This window comes from Sceloporus occidentalis, unplaced genomic scaffold, assembly GCF_023333645.1.
Source record: "Sceloporus occidentalis isolate IW3139 unplaced genomic scaffold, rSceOcc1.0.p SCAF_4, whole genome shotgun sequence".
NCBI lineage: Eukaryota > Metazoa > Chordata > Lepidosauria > Squamata > Phrynosomatidae > Sceloporus > Sceloporus occidentalis.
This window is the reverse complement of record NW_028316984.1, coordinates 162,311,342-162,334,052: the sequence shown is the minus strand read 5'-3', so window position 1 is coordinate 162,334,052 and position 22,711 is coordinate 162,311,342. Positions and strand designations below refer to the sequence as shown.

General features: G+C 42.7%; 2 protein-coding genes across 10 annotated transcripts in view; one reads left to right on the top strand and one right to left on the bottom strand.

Moving 5' to 3' along the window:
* FBXO33 (F-box protein 33) overlaps positions 1 to 4,797 on the top strand; it is a 33,924-nt gene extending 29,127 nt beyond the window's left edge. The window contains exons 5-6 of one of the 3 annotated variants that reach the window (XR_016280996.1): positions 833 to 941; positions 4,718 to 4,797. Coding sequence is in view for 1 of the 3 variants with exons in the window: in XM_089522165.1 (XP_089378291.1) it covers positions 833 to 859 (27 nt within the window). In the remaining 2 variants the exon portion in view is untranslated. Of the gene's footprint in view, positions 1 to 832; positions 942 to 4,717 lie in introns of those variants that run through there. The other 2 variants (XR_016280997.1, XM_089522165.1) reach the window with 2 other exon arrangements.
* Positions 1 to 22,711, bottom strand: part of MIA2 (MIA SH3 domain ER export factor 2) — a 102,525-nt gene that overhangs the window by 23,042 nt on the left and 56,772 nt on the right. For 3 of the 7 annotated variants that reach the window (XM_089522157.1, XM_089522158.1, XM_089522160.1), the window contains 6 exons: positions 22,463 to 22,594; positions 20,159 to 20,317; positions 5,779 to 5,910; positions 5,495 to 5,571; positions 4,420 to 4,651; positions 2,879 to 3,442 (listed from right to left, as the gene is read on the bottom strand). In XM_089522157.1, coding sequence (XP_089378283.1) covers positions 3,279 to 3,442; positions 4,420 to 4,651; positions 5,495 to 5,571; positions 5,779 to 5,910; positions 20,159 to 20,317; positions 22,463 to 22,594 — 896 coding nt within the window. In that variant the 3' untranslated portion in view covers positions 2,879 to 3,278. Of the gene's footprint in view, positions 1 to 2,878; positions 3,443 to 4,419; positions 4,652 to 5,494; positions 5,572 to 5,778; positions 5,911 to 20,158; positions 20,318 to 22,462; positions 22,617 to 22,711 lie in introns of those variants that run through there. The other 4 variants (XR_016280994.1, XR_016280995.1, XM_089522161.1 and 1 more) reach the window with 3 other exon arrangements.

Genomic DNA, 22,711 nt, shown 5'->3' with positions numbered 1-22,711 from the left:
CCATCTCACCAAAACAACATCTTAACTAGTATGTCCAGTTACTGAACAGAAGTAACCTGCCTTACCCATAGATGTGAGCCACAGGTCTGGTCTATTCATGCAGCAAGCTAAAAGTGTGAATGTGATTATTTAATGGACCCCACCATTTCAGACTGCAAATTGGGATCAGTTTTGAATATTGTCTTCTGTTTACAGGAATGGGCAAAGTACAGCTCTTCAGATGGTGCTGAACTGCAGCTCTTATATACCTTAGCCAGCACTTTGCTCACTTTGTTTAAAAACCAATCAGACTTCTGCAAATGCTGGGCACATGTGGCATGCCAGATATTTCTTTATGGGAAGCATTTAAAATTATCAGCAAAATAGCACAGTCTACTCTAACCTGCTGCATGTGCAGACTAGATCTTAGTAAAACATTATGCAAGGTGATATTATTTATGTTACTACCATTACTAGCAGTCTTGAGTCCCAATTGCAGGGTGGGGGGGGGGGGGAGAAGATACCAAAAGCCTAGAAATCTACATAGTCTGACTTCGTTAAAACACATGATGTTGACAATTTTCCTTTTTAAAATAAGCTTTTACGTTTAACTGCCCATAACAACAACAAAAAAGCAATGCATGGTATAAATAACATTTGTCACCATCTTTCAATATAAAGTGAGGAAAGGGAAGTCAGTACTGTCAATGATGCTGCTATGAATAGATCCATCATGTTCCCCAGGGCCTCTTGTCATTGTTATAAATATTATCTATGTTACAGCTCAAATGCTCCTTGCAATCCTGCTTCTCAGATTTTAACTCAAACTGCTCAATATTCCTTTCTTTAACAGGCAAGAATTGAGGCCACATATACGTAATTAGACAGGAACCAAATGAAAACAGTCTTCCAAAACTCAAGACATAGATTGATGGCTACCTGTCACACGTCACAGTTAAGAAGTAAGGTACTAATTGGTCCTCTAAAGTCAGCAGAAAATGAATGGTGTAGTAGATAGCCTTCTTAGAAGATACTAAAATCTAACTTCAAACTAATCTTTCCAGAATAAGCAAATCCCACATTTTCAGTAGCAGAGGAAAAATAAGTACAAAATGCAAAATTGTAGGCTTGTCAATAAATTTCTTTGTACCAGTTTTATCTACTAGTTGAGACTTTTTAACCAGGTATGGACAACTCCAGCAAGTGCAGAGGCTGCCAAAAATGTTTGTGCACATGCAGTCAAACACAATATCTGGAAATGTCCAAAAACTTATTTTTGGTTTTGAAAATAAGAGTATTTAAAATAAATGCTAAGGGTGAGGTTGCAAGCTACTTAAAAGGTAAAATCACCACTCCTGAAAGTTTCCAGGAGAGGCAATTTATGGTGGGTAGAAAGACCAGCCAGCCCACAAAAAACAGCTTTGAGGGCCACATGCTGCCTCAGAGTCCACATTCCCTCCCATGCTTTACAGTGATCTTCACCTAGCAAGAGCCCTCCAGATTGTAATTCCCAATGTCCTTAACATTCATGTTGGTGGGAGATTTTTCGCAAATGATCTGAAGGATAGCAAGCTGGGGAAAATTTCTTCATCACTTTCAGAAGAGGGTACAGTCCACGGCCGTATAATTGTAACAAAGCAGAATTGCTGACTGTGTTTAAACAGGACATGTTATTACCTAATAATATATATTCATTGCTTCTTGCAGTATTAGCAAATGTGTGCTACTTTACAGCCATTGTCAAAGCTAATGACATAAAATTTCTGCACAGGGTTTACCTTGTGCTTGGTAAGAACAACAATAAATAGCTTCTTATCAGCTTAAAGACCTTCCAAATAAAAATCGCTCTTTCAAAACCTGTTACATGTGCTGGCAAATATGAATTTTCTCTTGTATTGAGGCAGATCATGGGGAAAGTAGTTTGCCAGCAGAAGAAGACTACTTGTCCAGCTAACAGAGTCTATAACCGGAGAGATTACAAACTGAACCATACACAAAAACAGAGTTACTGCCCACTCTTTTAAAAACAGCCAAACTTGGAAAATGGAAACTCCAGAGCAAAGGGGTGAGCGGGCTATTTTAGGTATGGCTGATGAGAATTTCAGTCAAAAAATATATGGAGAAAGTGTGTTGATTACTTCTGCTGTAAAGGCAGTATGTATTTGAATATCAGTTTCTAATAAGAAACACTGTCATGCTCTAATGGATGGAAGTTGGGCAAGCATTTAGGCAGGCACAGTAGGAAACAATACATTAGATTAGATACAGCTTTTTTGGTCTGATGCATCAATATTCTTACGTTACTATAATAAAAAGGAATGGAAATGTGCCATGCTCATAAAGAATAGCAGTATGTCTTTAATATATACACTATATAGGGCAGAGGAACAAGAGCATACATTTTAAAGAGCATCTCAAAGGGCAGCACTTTGCTGTAGGCAAGGGAGGAGGAAATGCACCTGATAAGTGATTTTTCATTATTAAATTATAGATATAAGCATACCATCTGCTAGAGTGATTCAATAAGAACTGACTCATTTCCAGAAAAGAAAATGACAGTGGAAGAAGGACGTTGTGGGACAAGTCTTGTCTAACAACCTTCCTACCACAATTACAATACCCACTGGATATGTAGACCACAAGGCAAGTCCACACTTTGTGCAAGTGTGGAACTTCTAAAAGATGAGGTAGGAGACATTTAGTTTATTAAATAGTAAAAATGCCACAAATTGTTAAATTTTTAAAATATATTTCACATCTGGTTTCTGTTAGAAGTATGCAGTGATTTTCTATGAGACCACACATGGCCAAAAACAATTGGAGAGTTCTTTCACACGACTATTTTTTTTTACATCTTCTAGGTATGTAAATTAAAAATAATTTAAAATCCACTGCTGTACACTGGAAATCAATTTATTCACAGTTAAAACATTATTTACAGGGCACTCTCCTGAGAATTATTCTGTTAAGCTTCAATTTGAGCAATAATATAGCTGTTTAAGTAACCATAGGCCCCATACAGACTGCCAAAATAAAGCTGCTTCGGGTCACTTTGGAGGTATATGCTGTTTAAATGATGTATGTGTCCTAAGAGTCCGAAGCTGCGCCAGAGCCACTCCTTAGGACTGGATTGTGGCTTTGGCGCGGCTTCCAGACTCTTAGGATGCATGCATCATTTAAATAGCATACCTCCAAAATGACTCAAAGCAGCTTTATTTTGGCCTGTCTGTATGGGGCCATAGTTACTTAACAGCAAGTAAGAGAGTTGAGAAAAAAAGAATAGTTACTTTAAATGAGAATCAAGTTTCTTGTTGTGAGTCCTGATGGTCCATAGAAGATGCAGCTGATAGATGTGTTGACTCGGCAGGCAGTTCATTTCTGTTATCAGGTGGCATTGGTGGAAAAAATCCAGCCCTTGGAGGTGGATATTGGGAAAAAGGCCTCACAGGAAAAGGACCTCTCACTGTTTAAAGAGAAAGAGCAAAGTCCTCTTTAGCTTTTATTCAGGCTAGAGCTTTGTAACTCTTACAAAGTTACTGCACACACACCATCTCCACTGAAATTAGCACTTTCTACAACTGGGGAAGATATTAAATGGTTGACCAGTAACACAATTCCATGGTGGTAAAGCCAATGCAAGGGTGGGTGGTGGGGAGAGAGAGAACCAAGTTAATGTTTCAATAACACTCATGTTTTTCAGTCACTACTAATGACTGTGTAAGCTCCTTGGAGCCAGCTTTACATGAGACTCTTGAGACCATTTTCTTTAACTTTGTGCCCTTAAGATGTGTTACAATCCAGCTCCCATTGTCCCCAAGCAGCATGAGCTTTAAGTCGACAGGGGATTATGGGAGTTTTATTTACCACATCTAGAAGCCAATAGGTTGGGGAAGGCTATTGTAAATATGTATCCCTCTATATTATTGTGCTTGAGTCACAATCCTTTTACTGTAGAGGATCTTGGAAAGTGTTGCTACTCACCTGACAAAAGAAAGCAAAGCAGCACTGAGGCAAGAGAATTTCCTGGCTGATTAAATTTTAGGAATGTACTTTTAAGGCTATCTGTTAATATAAATTATGTTACTATAAATTAGAGCTAATGTTTAGCCATATTTTCTATTAAAACTAATTTTAATCGCCTTAAACTTGGTTTATCTTGAATTTGTACAATAACATACAAGATTCTTCCAAAAGAATGGTGCAAAACCAAATAAGAACAGCTTTATTTTTGCACCATTCTTTTTGAATCACCTAGTACATTAGTAGTACAGGCACAACTAACAGGTTAATTGTGGCTAAATATTGAAAGTGATGGAACACAACATAGCCACGACCAACATACAACCCATTAATTTCAGTACAACTTCGAGGGACCTAAATAGTTACGCTTGCCAAACACTTTACTGTTATTTATTTGGCAAAATTAATGCAAGTACACACTTGGCAGTAGTGGGCGTGGCAGACCAGCAAAATCTCTTGGAAAATATTCACGAGGTCCATATGCAGCACTAGGAGGCATTGGTGGGAAAGGAGGGCCTCTTCTTATGAAAGCTCCTCTTGGGTCCATAGGTATCAGAGGTGGTCTCAATAAGGGGTGTGGTGGAGGCACTATTCCAGGACCTAAGGTTTCATTTTCAGGTGCAAGAGACTGATCTGTCAAATTGACCGCGTTCTGCAATGAAAACAGTTTGAATTAATCGTTTGAAAATCGCTTTTTTTTTTTTTTTTTGCAAAACAGACATCAAAACTAATCCATGCCAGAAATGAAGTGGACTCATTCCAAATGCTACAGAATGGAAACATGTTAATTAAAGCGAGACACTATGAGAACCATTCTTTTCTATGAATGAAAAATCTCCTTCCTTCAAAGGAGGCAACGGCAGTGCTATTCAGCTACTTTGAATTACAACTCCCATAAACTCCGATGAGCATGGTCAATAAGCAGGAATTATATTTGGAGGGTATCAGGTTGTCCAACTCCATGAAAGAGACAATTTTTACCAATTTTTACCTCCCCTCTGCAGACACCCCACTGCTCCATAGGTTCTCCCAGATTTCATAGGGCTGCAAGTGGCTACAAGGAGAGAAAGCTGGTGGGAATATCTTATGAGTGGAATGTTGCTGGGACAAACATTCCTGTATGCGTTCTAGTTAGGATCCAAATTAATATCATCCCTGTGTGGAAACTCTATTCCAGTCATTTCAAACTCTCTTTGCTTTTATGTCCTTTCATCTTCCCTGATATTGCTATTTATTTAGCAAAATTAATTTAACTTGAGAAACTACTTGGCAGTAGAGGGAACAACAGGCCAGAAAAAACCCTTGGAAAATATCCATCAAGATTATAAATATGCTTTGTTACAGAACTTACTTATGACTAAGTCCACAAGGTAATACATTTACATTAAAATATAAATTATGCGAAACTGATTTTGAAACAGCCAATTTCAGCAGAAACCTGTTTTAAAAACTGCAACGAATTCAACAGAGAGCATTTTCTCATTCTATGACTTACACGATCATTGAGATGATCCTTTATTCCATTTCCACTCATGTCCATTCTTGAGTTATTCTCAGCTGCCTGTCGTCCATCTGAATAGGGGGCAAAAATACCCAATGTATACTTTAGCATTAAGCCAGCAACACACCTTTCCTTCCATGAACAGATGGGTCCAGAAACAAGGATCATTGTCAAAACATGTTTTCATAAATTTAGTAAACACAAGGGTAGAGTGAGGACTTATGAATACTTCCATACTTCAAAAAATACTTTAAAAATGTATTATTGGTAATTCCTACCTGCTTTATCAAATGATTGCATGTTGTAACTTCTTAGTTCTGCTGGTCCTGAAAGCCTTCCAGAATTTGGGTGATTTGAGTAAAATCTTTCTGGCCTTCGTGGAGTAAGCGATTGCTCATTATACAGCTGACCTACCATTCAAGAAATGTTGTATTTTAGTAGATATTCTTGCAATTACCGTATTTTCCAGTGTGTAAGATGACTTTTTAGCCCAGAAAAATCTGCTTAAAAGTTGGGGGTTGTCTTATACGCCGGGCTAAGCCCCAGTCTGCTCCCGCCTTCCCAGGCCTCCAAAGGAGGAGCCCTTAGAGGAAGTGGAAGAAGCTGGAAAGGAGCCGAGGGCGGAAGTGGTGCCATTTGAGAGCTGGCTTGCGCAGAGGGGATCCTGACTGAGGAAGCGGGCTGGCGGTTGCAGTCCCGCACGCGGGAGCGTGTGAGTGGCCGTTTGGGTGGAGGCTGAAGCAAAAGCAGGGGTGGCTGTGGAGGGAGAGGAGGAAGAGGAAGAGGAGGCCCGGCAGGGAAGGGCCAGGCATGCTCCCTTCTCAGGCACCAAGTTCTGCCTCCCTTGCAGTCACAGAGAGCCATTGCCCAGAGGTGGGGCTTCTTCTCTCGCTGTGAGGTAGCAAAATGGAGCCTCCAGAACAGAGCCCCGTGGCCTGGGGCGTTCTCCGCCAGCCTCCTCCCGCCTTCCAGAGGTCATTTCATACGCCCAGTTGTCTAATACGCTGGAAAATATGGTATTCACAATAGAAAACCATCCATACTATTTGTATTCCATGTGCCACAAAATATTTAAATGCAAAATACAACTGATACTCATAATAGAAACCTAACATTTAACTTTCATCTATAGATATCTTTTGTCATACATCTCATATGGTGAAGGAGTTTTTAGAAGCATTGAAATATATGCACTGTGCTATTTTGTCATATACCACAGAGCTCTTTAACTCAAAGCCCCTGATTTGGAAACAGTGCTCTTGACACAGCTTAGTGCAAGGCCCTTTGCAAAGTAGAGCTTGCAAGATCTCATTTGTAAGTGCCATTTCAAGAATAAAATGTAAACACTGTGCCCACAAGTCTCTTAAGAAGCTGGGATTTATTCCTAGTGCTGTGGCATGCTGCTCGTGACAGTGCTGAGCTACTGATTAAGAAATGTAAAAGAACAGAGTTTAATACCCAAAACTGCTGCTTCAAGTTCAAAACAGGACAAGCACACACATCATAACAACAGAACCAAAGAAAAGAAAACTTTACATTCAATCCTTCTCACCAAAGGAGTACTTTCCCACAGTGAAAGGACTTCATGCTCCTGTGAAGGAAGAGGCTATGCTGCTGATAGTAATGCATCTGATGTGTCTCCCATGTCAGACAAGCTTTTGTTGAGAAGCCATATTAAATGTACCAAATGGTAAAACCTTTTCAAATGGAATGTATAAATATAGCAATGCTTGGAGTGAGCAAGCTAAAGTTGACAGAAATGGGACATTTTGAGTCAGATAATTACACAGTGTTTTTACTCAGGAAATGAAAACTTAAGAAATGGGGTGGCATTAATAGAGAGGACTTATGTAGCAAAAGCAGTCAAAGGATATAATACAACATCTGACCAAATAATAACAGTAAGATTTCAGGGAAACCCCACCAGTGTAACCATAATCCAACTTTATGTTCCAACTCCAGAAGCAGAATAAGGACAGGTTGCTTACCTGTAACTGTAGTTCTTCGAGTGGTCACCTGCGAATCCACACAAATGGGTTATTCTGTGCCTGCGCAGCATTTCCGGATCCTACTGGAATCGCTAGGGAAGACTTTTTGGCAGTAGCTCCGCCCACCCTCTATATAGGCAGGAGCTCTTCCTGCCCTTTCTCAGTTCCAAAAATGGTCTGCCGTAAGAGCAGACAAGGAACAGAGAAAGACATGACAGAGGGGAGGCTGGGTGGGATTTGTGTGGATTCGCAGATGACCACTCAAAGAACTACAGTTACAGGTAAGCAACCTGTCCTTCTTCTTCGTGATCTCTGAGAAGCGCACAAATGGGTTAGACTGGCAAGCTTCCTCATTTGTGGAGGAGGGAGTGTCCTGGCAATAAACAATAAATAAACCCGAAATTGTGTGAGTGTCATGATTTGACAAATGCCAACTAACCTTAATGAAGTCCGGAGAGGAGAACAGCTCTACCAAAGGCTGCTTCACTTCGGTGTCTGGTATCAAGTCTGTAGTGCTTGATAAAGGTCAGAGGTTGTGACCACACTGCAGCCTTGCAAATGTCCTTCAAGGGAATTCTGGAAAGGAAGGCTGAAGATGAAGCTACTGCCCTGGTGGAATGGGCTCGAATTCGAGCAGGCGGCATCTTCCCAAAAATCTCGTAAGAGAGGAGGACTGTGGCAGTCACCTATTTGGAGAAACATTGAGGTGTGATGGGAGCCCCATATTGGGGTTGGAGTAGCAGATGAAAAGTCGAGAGGATGCAGTCCTCTCGAGGTAGAAAGCTAGCACCCTTCTGACATTGAAGGAGTGAAGTCTGTGGTCTGTGTCGGTGGTTGGGTTCGAGGCTAGCACTGGGAGGACAATATCTTGCTTGAGATGAAAGGTGGACACCACCTTTGGGAGGAAGGAAATGTCTGGGCGGAGGACGACGTTGTCCTTGAAAAACGTCAAGTACAGAGAGTCCGTACGGAGGGCACAAAGTTCACTGGCACGACATGCCGAGGTGATGGCTACCAAGAGGGCTGTCTTCCAGGTGAGGAGCCTGAGGTCACAGGAAGCCAGAAGTTCAAAGGGTGAGGTAGCGAGTGCTGCCAAAACAAGGTGCAGGTCCCAAGAGGGAGTAGGGATTACTGCTGGCAGTTTGAGGTTGGTAAGGCCTTTGAGGAATTTCTTCACGAGCGGGTCAGTGAAGGAGGAACAGCCTGAAAATTGAAAGTGGGCACAAATGGCCGCGAGGTAGCATTTTAAGGATGAAATGGAAAGTCCAGATGCTGAGAGCTGATGGAGAAAGTCCAAGACAATAGAGACATTAACCTCCGAGAAGGTGAGTCCCTTTGAAGTCAGGAAAGCCAAAAGTTTTGTCCATTTAGAGGCTTAGGAGCGCTGAGTGGAGGGCTTCCAAGAAGCCATGATGATTTCTCGGACCGGTACCAAGAGGTTAATCAAGGTTGGATCCTCCAATCTATGAGGTGGAGAGTGTCGACGTCTAGGTGGCGAACCCGACCGCTGTGAAGGGTCAGGAGGTCTGGACGGAGCAGAAAGGGCCAGAATTGGTTCTTGGACAGATGGAGCAGGGGGGCAAGCCACGGCTGCCTTGGCCACCAGGGAGTGATCAGGATCACATCCGATCTGTCCATGTGTAGCTTTGCTACCACTCTGGTGATGACAGGGAATGAAGGGAAGGCGTAGAAATTTTTGCCGGACCACTGCAAGAGGAAGGCGTCCCCTCGGGACCGAGGCGAAGGGAGCCTGGAGCAGAAGTGGTTGCACTGAGTGTTGAGATGAGGCAAAAAGGTCGACGTCCGGTGTTCCCCAGAGAGAGAAGAAGTGGCAAGCAACCTGAGGGTTCAGTTGCCACTTGTGACATGAGTCCAGACCCCTGCTTAGTTTGTCCGCAAGCTCGTTGTCTTCCCCAGGGAGATGTATGGCTTGCAGAGTGATCCGTCTCCGGATGCACCATTTCCAGATTTGCAGAGTGAGGTCCAGGAGAGTGGCCGACCTGGTACCACCCTGCAAATCTGGAAATGGTGCATCCGGAGACATCACAGTGGTATTGTCCATAAAGAGAAGGATGACCTGGTCCCACAGGAAGGGTTCGAAGGACTTCAAGGCTTTTTTGACTGTCAACATCTCAAGAGCGTTGATGTGGAGCCAGCATTCCTTGGGAGACCATCTTCCGTGGACAGAGAGATTTTCTGAATGGGCTCCCCAGCCTGTGTTTGAGGCATCAGTGGTCAGTGAGGTTTGTGACTGTGAAGGCACAAATGGAATGCCCACTAAGATGTTGTGAGCGTTGAGCCACCAGCGGAGGGAGCAGGCAACGGGCCTCGGGATGGTGATCCACATGGGTAGGTCATCGAAGGCTGGGTTGAAGACGGAGTGGAGCCATGACTGGAAGGGGTACATGCGGAGGCGGGCCCAAGGCGTGACATATGTAGTGGATGCCATGTGGCCGAGGGCGACCTGAGCTGTTCACGCAGTGATGCGTCAAGAGGAGAGGAAACGAAGAATTGCAGACCTGAGGTTGAGGAACCTGTCGCGAGGCAGGTAAGCTCTTTAGGACGTGGAGTCCAGGATGGCCCCTATGAAGCACACCCTTTGAGCAGAACAGAGGGAGGACTTTTCCATGTTGATCATGAGTCCCCAGTGACACAGGAAGGAGAGTGCCGTTTGAAGATAGGAGATAAGCATCTGCTTGGACGGTGCCACAAACAGCCAATCGTCGAGGTAAGGAAAGACGATGCTGTTCTGTTGGCAGAAGTATGCGGCTACGACCGCCATGCACTTTGTGAAAACTCTCGGAGCGGTGAACAGTCCAAAGGGCAGTACCTGGTACCGAAAGGAGTCGGAACCAACTGAGAAGGTGAGGAGGGCCTGGTGGTCCTTCCGGATGCCGTTGTGGAAGTAAGCATCGCGGATATCCAAAGTGGCGGAGATCCAAAGTAAGCATCGTGGAGATCCAGGAGAGGCAAAATGGAGACCAAGGCTACCATACAGAAACATCTGTAGTAATAAAAGAATTGAGAAAACGCAAGTCCAAAATGGGCCGGAGGCCACCAGTGGCTTTTGAAACAATGAAATATCTGGAGAAAAGGCAGTGTCTCGTCCGGGACGGGGGAATATGCTCAATGGCCACTTTTTGAAGCAAGGAGCGCACTTTGTCGAGAAGGGTGTCTGAGGGGGTGGTGGTGAGGATGATTCCCCTTGGGGGTGAGGATTGAAGCTCCAGGGCATAACCCCAACAGACGATGGAAAGCACCCAAGAGTCGGATTTGTTTTTAATTATTATTTTTTTGTAATTTCCACATAACATCAAAGACATAGAACAGCCATAGAACGTACAATGTCACCAAATACAATAGACTCTCCCACATACCCACAGGTCCCTCTTACAATTTATAAAACACATATAACATAAATTTACTTCCTGTTCTTCGTAGTTTAACATAATACCTTCTCTTTTTTTTTTCTTCCTGTTTTATCATAGTTTCTTTTTCTTCTTAAGCTTTCTTCACATTTTTAAGGTAAAATCTAAAACATCCCACACCTTCGTTTCTTTTTGTTCTCAAATTTATCCTACCTTCCAAATTTAGCCTTTAACATTTTTTAATCTAGTAAAGTTTTAGTTTGAAATACTTTGAGACTATGATCAAGATCACTTTTCCCCCCTAAATTTCCTATTTCTTATTTTTACTCTCTGTTATCTTATTTATTACATTACATCAAAAACACATTTTTCCATTTGTCTTTTAAAAAATCATAGAACCGCTCCCATTCTTTCCCAACACTTTCTTCTGTTTTATTCTTTAGCCAACATGTCAGTTTATCCATTTATGCTGTTTCGAGGACTTTAATCAGCCACTGCTCTGTTGAAGGAGCTTCGTCCATCTTCCATCTTCTTGCATAGGTTATTCTTGCACATGTAAGAAGGTAAAATAACAATTTTCCAAAATTCACATCTAACTCATCACATAACATCCCCAATAAAAATGTTTCTGGTGTAAACGTTATTGGGATTTTAAGATCAACGCCAAGAGTCGGATGTTATAGAGGCCCAAGCGTGGTGGAAGTGCGCCAAATGGTCCCCGAAGGGAGCTGATGGGACAGAGTGTGCCGGGGAATCTCAGAAGCGGCACTTGCCTTGTTCTGAGGCCTTCTTCTGGAAGAGGTGCTTATATTTTTGTTTTTGTTGGCGTTTCCCCTGCTGTTGTTGAGAAGGAAAGCGCTGTTGCTTGAAGTCCGTGGACTGATTAGATCTACCTTGGTTGGTGGGGTAGGGAGGCCTTTGCCATCCCGAACGGCGTTGAGAAAAGGAAGGACGAAAGGTAGAGGAAGAAGACATACCATATTTGCAGGCTGTGTTCTTCAGCTTCTCATCCGTTTCCTTGTGAAAGAGTCTCGTAGTGTCGAAGGGGAGCTCTTCAATGGTCTGTTTGGCTTGAGGCGTGAGGTCTGAAGACCTTAGCCAGGCATAGTGTCGGAGGGCCAGGGCGCCCGAGAGTTGACAGGAGGCACAATCAGCTGAGTGCCGGGCTGCCAAAATTTGGTGAGAGGCCAGTCCATGAGCCTCTGCGTGGATGGCCATGGCTGTCTGTTTCTTATCAGCAGGGAGGTCTTCATAGAGAGGAAGAGCTTTTTCCCAGAGTTGCTGTTGATAAGTAGCTATGCATGCCAAATAGTTCTGAATCTTAAGGTATAGAACTGCAGAGGCATAAGATTTTTGTGCCATAGTGTCCAGTTTGCGACCCTCTTTGTCATTGGGGGTCAAGGTCATTTTCGGGGCCAAGCGGATCTGAGAGGCCTTGACGATTGCCGAATTCGGGCGAGGATGCTCAAAGAGCCAAATCTCTTCCGAGGGTGTGACCTGGATCCAGTGGATGCTGTCCTGGTACAGACTGAGAGGACCTGAGAGGGTACCGGTACCGGTATCGCAGGCTGCACTTGCAGGGAGACAGCAGAGGTTGTCTGGATGGGTTGGACTGGTTCCACTCGGGAGGCCGAAGATGGTCAGGACCGGAGTGGTCAGACCTTGGAGTAGGCAAGCGCAGTTCAACTGGTTGGAAGGTTGAGATGAAACAGCCTCCACAGACCTCAGAAGGATCAAGAGGCAGGAAATAAGATCTTGTGGCTTCATAAAAAAAAAGTCCCATCTAGGGGGTTTGGCAAAGACAGAGGAACCATCATCATCCTGTTCGTCATCGAAGCAAACAACCTCTGAGATTTGTGAGAACCAGTCTGGAATCACCGCTTGGGTGAAAGGAGAGAGCTCATCTTCACCTTCCAAGAGTTGGTAGGGTTCGGCTAACTGGAGGAAGGTGCTCGGTTGAGCCCGAGAGTCGGGAAGGGGAGACTGTTGAGGTTCAGGCTCTGGTTGGGCCCGTGGTACCAAGCCCAGTTCAGTGTCAGCGGGCTGGGAGGGTGTGTCAGTACGGGACAGACGGTCGGAGTCAGAGTCTGGTGCAGGCTGTGCCTTTTTGTCAGAGTGATGGGATGAGTCCTTGGACTTGTCCCGAGGCTTATGTTTCCTCTTCTCCGGTCTGGAGTCCAAGGATTTCTTTGCCTTAGGTGGGGATGGGTGGCCAGCCACATCCTGTTTTGAGGACCTCAGTTTGCCTGGTGACCGGGGAGATTCTGAAGGGGGTTTGCCCTTGGCAGCAGTAGCCTTGGCAGGGATCCTTGACAGAGACAAAGGGGTAGTGCCCTCAGCTGCCCTTGGCAGGGACCCCTGGAGCCGCAGGTGGGAGCTTGCCCTTAGCGGCCAAAGCCTTGGCAGAGGCTCTGGAAGTGAAAGGAGGCTTCAGGATCTGAGCGTAGAGGATGGACCTGAGCCGCATCTCTCTGTTTTTCCTGGCCTGTGGGGTAAAGGTCATGCAGTGAGGACAGGAGGCAGGGACGTGGCCCTCTCCGAGGCACAAAGTGTCCGTCCTGAGCCGGGATGTTGGTCCCACATTCCATGCACTTTTTAAAGGAGTGCGCAGAAATCATTGAAAAAAGGGGGCCCGAGGCAAAGAACTGTCAGAAGTACGAGTTGTTACCGTTAATCAGAGTCCAAACCAAGTCCAAATCATAATCCAAAGAATACTCAAAGATAAGCAAAGTCAGCAATGCAGTAAACCAAAGCGAAAGCTAAGGAGCGATTCCTGAGCGAGGTTCCTAAGCTGCTCAAGCAGCAAACAAAAAGAACTAAGGGTGGGAAGTGGGCAGAGCTACCGCCAAAAAGTCTTCCCTAGCAATTCCAGTAGGATTCGGAAATGCTGCGTAGGCGCAGAATAACCCATTTGTGTGCTTCGCAGTGATCACGAAGAATAATAATAATTCTAAGCTTCTATGCTGGTGTCCAGGAATAAGACACCAAAACACAGCTACCTTGGATCCAATTTTGGGAGAAAGGCGAGATATAAGTTCACTTATCAGTCAATCAACCAGGACTTGCTGTTAGTCATAGGCGATTAGAATGTTAAAGTAGGAAACAAGAGAATCAAAAACTGCTGGAAAATTTAGCTTAGGATCCAGAAATTAAGCCTGAAAGCATGTGCAAGGAGGTAGAAAAACTCAAGGATACCCTCAGAAAATCACTGGCTGTTAAACTATATGAAATGGTTAAAATGGATAAATTTACAATTTTACTAGAAAATATATTACAATCATATTATTAAGTAAATTTTTAAAAGACTGGAAACAAGTGACTCCATTATGGGAGAAGTTGGGAAAATCAGCAGTTCATCTTTATGAAACATTTGAGAATATAAATACATAAATAAGAAACAACCATTAGAAATTTCCTATTGTCTCAGAGAATCAGCAGATATTGGAGATTAAAATTAGAAAAGAGAGGAACAAAGTGTATACAATGTGTCCCAATCTAGGAAAATTAGGAACACCATCTATCAATTTATATATATTGAGTCATTGCATATTCTGTATAAATCACTGTACATATGTTTGTTTTAATTATTGAAATTTCATACATAAAGTAAGGGTACAGCCTTAAATTTATTTTCAGGAAAAGTAGTATAATTTTTAAGTAATAGTGAGATTTATAACATATCAAATGACACCGAATTTATATCTATATGAGACTTTGATAATATAGATATATTTGTGTTCTTGATATAACTACATGATTATGGAAAATTATTAAAAAACACAAATAACAAAGAAGCAACTGTATACATGGACATGGTCAGATAGCCAATACAGAAATCAAATACACTGCATAAATTGGAAGCAGAGGATGTTGATGCTCCATTCTCTCTGCAAACACAACACCAGGAGCAGATTGTTGCACAGACCATGAACTGAACTGATAATATCAAAAATTAAGAGTAAAGCTAAAGAAGGACACTAAATCAGTCACTATGCCAAAATAAACATGAAGAACATCCCAGTAGAACTTAAAGAGAATGTAAACAATAGATTTGCATTATTAATTCTAATTGACTCGGACAAGCCAGGGACATTGGGTAAAGGGAGTGGTGAACACTTCACCCTAGCAAGGCAGATTTCCATCCTGCCTAAAGGAGGCTGTGGTGAGGCCGTTGCTGAAAAAGACTTCCCTGGTTCCCACCATTTTGGACAACTATCGGCCAGTCTCTAATATTCCATTCTTGGGTGAGGTTCTGGACTGTGTGGAGGCCTCCCAGCTTCAGAGGTTTCTGGATGAAATGGATTACCTAGATCCATTTCAATCTGGCTTCAGACCTGGCTATGGGACAGAGACAGTTTTGGTCACCTTGGTGGATGAGCTCCACAGGGAACTGGACAGGGTGAGTGTGTCCCTGTTGGTCCTGCTAGACCTCTCAGCAGCTTTTGTTACCACTGACCATGGTATCCTTCTGAGTCGCTTTTCTGGGATGGGGTTTGGGGGCACTATTATGCAGTGGTCCCGGTCTTTCTTGGAGTGGCGGACTCAGAAGGTGGTGTTAGGGGACTCCTGTTTGACCCCCTGGTCCTTGAGCTGTGGGGTCCCTCAGCGCTCTGTTCTGTCCCCCATGTTATTTAACATCTATATGAAACCACTGGGAGAGGTCAGCTGGAGTTTTGAGGTGAGGTGTCATCAGTATGCTGATGACACTCAACTCCATCTCTCCTCCCCATCTGATTCCAAGGAAACTGTCTCTGAACTGAACTAGTGTCTGCTAGCAGTAATGAAATGGATGAGGGCAAGCAAACTGAACAAAACAGAGGTGCTCCCAGTCAGTTGTAAGGCAGATCAGGGAAAAGGGACCTTGCCTGTGCTGGATGTGGTTACACTCTTGCTGAAATCTCAGGCTTGCAGCTGATTCCACTCTGAGCCTGGATGCCCAGGTTTCAGCAGTGGCCAGGAGTGCATTTGCACAGCTAAAACTTGTGCGCCAGCTGTGCCCATTACTTGAGACGTCAGCTCTGGCTACAGTGACACACACCTTGATTACATCCAGTTTGCACTACTGTAACACACTCTACATTGGTCTGCCTTTGGAAACTGTTTGGAAACTTCAGCGGGTTCAAAACACTGCAGCCAGAATGCTGACCAGGACTAGTTATAAGGAGCATATAACTCCCTTGTTGAAACAACTTCAATGGCTACCGGTTCATTTTTGGGCACAATTCAAAGTGCTGGTCATGACCTATAAAGTCCTACACAGCTTAGGTCCAGACTATTTAAGAAACCGTATCTCCCCATATGAACCTACCAGAGCCCTAGGTTCTTCAGGAGAAGGCTTTCTTTCGGTCTCACCCACATCACAGGCTCGCATGGTGAGGCCACAAGAGAGAGCCTTCTCGGTGACTGCTCCTGGTAAGCAAAAACAGCTTTATTCAGGCAGGCTTTTAATATGTGATCATGGAATGGCTTTTTATATGGGGTGTTGTTATATAGGGTGGATATTGTGTTTTTATTGTGGTTTTAATGTTTGTAATTTTATATTGTTTTTATGTGTAATTTTAATTGTTTAATTTTTAACAAGTTTTTAATGTGTTTTTGTTTAAGAGCCACCTCCTGGGAGAAAGGTGGGAAAATAAATAAATAAATAAAATTTCCAAGGAGGAATGCAAAAAGACACTATCTGCAGAGAAGCCCCAATGGATGAAAAATGAAACTTTTCAAACAGTTAAGAACAAACAAGAAGCAAAAGTAAAAAGTGACAGAAATAGGGTCAAAACTGAATCCAACAGTTCTGTGGCTTGTATGCAGGGACAAGGAGAACTACTATACAGTTGGCCCTCCATTTTCGCGGGGATCCGTTCAGCCCCCCCCCCCGCAAAAACAGAGGCTCATGCAAATTCAAGCCCCATAGGCTTGAATGGGTGGGTGTCTCCATGTGCGTGTGCCTCTGAAAATAGCAGGTCGCCCCTCCACGGATATTCAAGGTCACGGATCTCATATCCGCAAGTTAGGAGGGGCAACTGTAATAACCAATGCAGGGAAACAAGATAACAACAACCAAAAAAACCCCAAGAGATCTCTTCCACAAGATCAAAGAAATCAAAGGGAAATTTAAACCAAGAGTGGGGATGCTATATGACCAGCAGGGGAACCTCTATGTCTCTCATTCCTAGGGTCGTCATAAGTCGAAGTAGGCTTGACTGCAGTTAAAACAACACAATGTTTCCTCTCAAACAAGAACACTGCCCACTCAACTACTTCTAAATAACAGATTCCAATTCTGTAAGTTGCCTCCCAGGACAATACCATTTATTTCTTATTATTCTGAAGAGTAGGGCGAATCATAGTAGCGATCATCAGTATGGTGCGGTGATTAAGGCCTCCAAGAGTGACCAGGTGATGGTAGTCGAAGAGGTGGTGACGGAGCGAAAACGAGAGCCTATAGGCCCACAAGGGGGTCACCAAAATTTCCGCAGGAAGTGTGGTTGGCACCGACGGTAAAGGAGAGAAAGTCGACATCGGGAAAGTGACAAGAGGAGATGGCGTAGGCAATGAAGCAGTCATCAACATCGAGTCAAGAGGTACCAATGCCGAGTCTGAAACAATGACCGAGGTGAGACACAACACATCATCCACTGATGTCGAGGCGACCATCAAGAAAGCCATGGCAGAATCTAACGTAGCTGCCGCTGTAGTCACCGACATCCATGTCGGGACAATCTGTGATGATGAGTTCGAAGCAGCTGAACTCACCACTTTAGACTTATGCTTCTTTTTAGACTTGTTGCCGTTGTGCATTGCCGACTTCTTAGCTTTCTGAGTGGACTCTTCCTGAGAGGTAGAGGGCACAACTTGAGTTTTCGCCAATTAAACCTGCTAATTTGATCGGCCAGCAGATGGCAGTTGGGGCATTGATGCTGAAGCAGTCGACGTCGAGGCAACAAGAGGCCCAGAGGGTGATGTCGAAGTTATTTTTGATGTAGAAGGCGGTGTCAACATCAATAACGAAGCACTCTGTGAAATCTTTGGAATCCATGGGAGTTTGGACATTGGCATTTTAGCCAAGGGATCCGGTGGAAAGGCAGATTTTGGGGCAACTGAAAGAGAATGCTCCCACAAAAAAGATTTGAGCTTCTGTGCCCTGTTACGGAGAGTCACCGGGGTATAGGCTTTGCAATGTATGCATTTGGCAGTAACATGAGTCTCACCCAAAAAAGGCACTCAGAGTGTCCGTCATTAAAGGTGAGCTTTCTGTTACAAGAGGAGCATTTTATGAAAAGAGAAGTGGAGACCATAAGAGGCCCAAGAACGAGAAGTCCATCCGGGCTAAAGAAAAGAAAGCTCGCTCTCCACACAAAAAGAAAAAAAAAAAGGTCAATGCTCAAGGGAGAAAAGGATCAAAAGAAAAAAGTAAAATAAAAGTAAAATAAGTCTCCCGAAGGAGACATCTACTCAGCTGAGGAGCAATCCAAAGAAGATGTTTCTCTTGCGACGGACAGAAGAGAACTGAAGGAGGAGCTAGATTGGCGGTACTTGGCATGCTCAGTGTATGGGAGTGTGCGGGACTGCCGCCAATCTGCTTAGCTTTGCAGCCTCCAAATGGAGTCTCTGCACAGGCGCAGAGACTACGAAGAAGAACACATCTTTCTTGCTCTCTTATTTTAACAATAGCAAACTTTAAACTTTGAAATGTATGCTGAAAATGAAGAATCGGTGAATGCTACTGAAAGAGCAATATTACAGCTTAGATCCAAAGCTTTCCCATGCCAAAGGATCAGTCAACTGACTCAAATTCAAGTTGGACTTAAGTCACTTGAATGACAATAAATGGCTTACTAATTCAACTCACAACTTGTATATTTTTAGTGACTGACTTGCTGGCATTATTCACTTCAAATAGCAGGGAAGACCTGCCCCCGGAGTGCAGGGCGCATTTTTTTGACCGGAACAAGGAACAGCAAATGCATTAGACAATGTGTTTGATGTGAAGGAGCCTCCTAAAGCTTTAGAAACCTTCTCCAATGTGCAGTGGGGACAGGCTGCACCACAGACCTTAGCCCCCACCTCAAGCTCGTTGTTTAACATGCTTGCTGTTCTTCTCCACAAAACCCCCCGCCTCCTTTTTTCTGTTAAAAACATTACAACTTTCTATAGAGACATCATGAAATATGTGGAAGATAATTTGGTTACATAAATTATGTAGTGCACGATAACAAAAAAAATTCTCTCATGGGAAAAACTTCAAGACAATGTTGAATTGCAAGCTGGTGATGAAGTAAAGTTCAGTCATTATCAAGGCAAAGGCAAATGTGGTGCCTATAATTTGTAGCATGTTAGTGTAGGTGCTCAGGTCGCTGCTGTTTCATGTCCTGATAAGACTTCTTAATTGTTTAAAGAGTATTAATTGAGAAGATGATGCCAGTGCTTTTCATTTAGCTGTTCTCTGTAAAAGGGAACTTGATAATTCAAAAGGATTTGATGCAGAGAGAAAGATTCATCCAATAGGTATTTTCAACTAATTGGTCTCATAGTGTATTATTACATATAAACAAGCAGTGATTCCCTTAGTCATCCCTTCCATATTATACCAGTTTAACACCCTCCACAAGTTATCTTTTAAATATATATATATATATATATATGGAACAGTTTTAAATTCACACAGTCTTAAAATATGACCTTTTAGTAAGTACCTGCAACTGGCTTGTGCATTTTATAAAGATACTCAAAACAATCCATTAGTTCACTGATGAGAAAATCTGGCTTCTTTAAACTCAGTTTATTTCACTGATTTAACAAAATAATTTTGCTGATTAAAAAGTGAATATATTTTTTCAGCCAGCACCCAACCAGCTTTCTATGGATCTATATAAATTTGAAATAATAATCTTGGTGCTTCTCTCCACCTTGCTAACCTCAGTCAAACTTCTGTTAAACAAGGAAACTGGTTTTTACCCTTCTGGTAGACCCATTATTTGTGTAATACATTTTTCTTCCAATTTTTCTGCTAGTTGTTGTTGTGTGCCTTCAAGTAGTCTCTGGCATAAGGTGACCCTAAGGCGAACCTATCACAGGATTTCTTAGCAAGATTTGTTCAGAGAGGGGGTTGCCGTTGCCACTGCCTTCTTCTGAGGCTGAGAAAATGTGACTTGCTCAAGGTCGCCCAAGGTCAGCCAGTGGGTGACCAAGCCCAACCAAGATAGCCCAAAATAAAACAGAATGAGCTTTACAGCTTATAAAATGGTGAAAAAATAGTAATAAAATGTGCATCTGCCAAAGAATAATAGACTATGTTTAGTTACCTGTATGAGAGGGATTTATCCGGTGATCTCTATCCCATGGAGGTGACAGAGATCCAGTATCAGAAGGTGGTCTGTGGGGATCAGATAACCTATCAGAATTCATTTCTCCTCTTTCATTGCCAATGTCATAGGTGCCAGGATTCCCTGGTCCTCTTGATCCTAAATGAACAAGTTAAAATAAATAGATTCAACCATGTGGCACATCTGCTGACACCATTTTCACTGAGCCTGCAAGAAGGCTCATCTTGATATACTGAAACACTGAGCCAGTCTGGAAGCCACCATAAACCACGTTTGCTGTAAGACAGAGCAATAACGAACAACAAGCTCATGTCTTCCCACCACCATTGCAGCTGCAACAAGACTGGAAGACATCACTTCCATTCTTGATTAGCTGCAGCAAGTTGTTTCATGTGACTAGAAATTACTTATGTGCCTGGTTCATATTCAGTGGTGTCATGCTGGCTTATCGGGGGGGGGGGGGGGCATAATAAAAATCAATCAGAATTTGTGGGGGCTCAAACTAAAAAACAAACTGCAGCTGTTCAAGTATGAAGCAAGAGACCGCAAGGGCCATCCAGTTCCAATCCCCTGCCATGCAGGAAATCACAGTCAAAGCATCCCTGACAGATGGCCATCCAGCCTCTGTTTGGTGTATCATGACAGAACCCACTAATAAAGACTGCAGAACACCACATATGGGCCTCAGAAGCCCCTTCCTTATGCCCTACGGTCTGTTTCCTCCACAGTAGGAATACAAATGTTTAGTCAATCAAAAATACTGAGGTAACTGCTGTAGATGAGAGAGAAAACAAGTCATGCTGAAACAAAATCTACATTATATTCAGATTCCTCTCCCTGAACAAAGATAGAAAGAAAGAATGTTAAAGCCTTTTCATCAGTCTAATCAATGTTGGCAACATCTTGGCAAAGCTCCTCTCAGTCCAATCCTACTGACCCCAAGCATCATGGACAGGCCCCATCCAATTCAATATTTAATCTTAAATCACAGATTATACCTTTAAAGTAAGAAAACAGCTGAAAGAATTTACAAGAGAGCCCCCCCCCCCCCACTTTAGTAGAACAGAGCAGAATAAAAATTAAATTGGTAGGACAACAGAGGAATTATCCTAGACCAGCCCTTCATACCAAGGGATTCATTATCCATGTCTTAAAAACATTATATATATATATATTCCAGATAGCAGACTCTGATTTTGTTTTTTTATATAAAGAACAACATTTCATTATGACATTGTATATAATGGGACTTGAGTATCCACAAATTGTAGTATCCACCGGGCCATTCTAGAACCAAACCCCAGCAGATACCAATGGCCCACTGTATGACTTATTCTCTGGATGTCAAGCAGTGATTTGGCTTTGTCCCTCATCTATTCTGTTGTACTAATGTAAGTTCTGAACATAAGTAATTTCAGAGTATAGTTGTCCTTCAAATCCAGCAAACTGGCATGTTTCTACCACCCTCTAAACAAAAGCCAGAGAATAACTGCTCCTGTGATTATTAATTGCACACTGTCAATTTTAATTGGTTAAGAACAAAACTCTTCTTGTTTCTTTTCCTGCAATCAACAGCTTAAACTGCAAGTACACTCATACATTCATGGTACAAGCGATATAAAAGACCTACACTTCCTGCTCTTATTTTCTTAGTTTTAAAGGTCCCGCTTGGTTGTCTTTTATTAGTCCAATGAATGAGCAATACTGGATTTTAAAGTAAATTCATTTAAAAAAAAACACTTTGGTTTTATGCTTTCCTTCAGGCCTTTACCTCAATACCATTGTTGAGTTGTAGAACTCATGTAGCTAGCAAAAGTAAATCATGCACTGGCATTCAGATGTCAAATCAGAAGACAGTCAACAATAAAGGGTTGAACCCAAAAAACATTGAAGAGAGGGGAAATAGCTATAGAAACTGTTTCACAAATGGCTATACATGCCCTGAAGGAAACCTGGATTTAGTTTCACTGTTCCTAGAGAAGCAATATGGAAGGTATAAAGGAGACTTTTCATTAGCAGGTTATATTTTCCACATGCAGAAGAGCACTTTTGGATCCAGCTCACCATTTAATAGAAAGAACTTTTAGTATATAAAATTCAGAAGGTGTGACTGATCCTGCTATACACTATATCTCAGAGAGTGTTTATGTGGAAGATTCAAACATAAGCTCAAAAGGGTTCTTTTTAATGTATTTCTATAGTTCCATTAGCAAGAAAAAAGGGACAGACTAAGAGGAGAGAGAATCTCTTAACAGTTTAAGTTTTTATATTTAAGAATTGTACCTCTTCCTCCTCCTCCACCTGGAAGCACAGGTGAAAGTCTTAAGGGACCCTCCAATAAAATTGGGGGAGAAAGAAAAGCTCTTGTTTCAGATGAAGGTCTGCCCATTGGTGAGGGTCCATATGGGGATTGCTCTGGAACAGTTAAAACAAAATACTAAAATTCACAAGGTTAGAGTTAATAAAACAACAGTTTACTTTTCAGACCAGGTCTTAAGTATAAAACTAACTTGATATACAAAAAGGGGACAC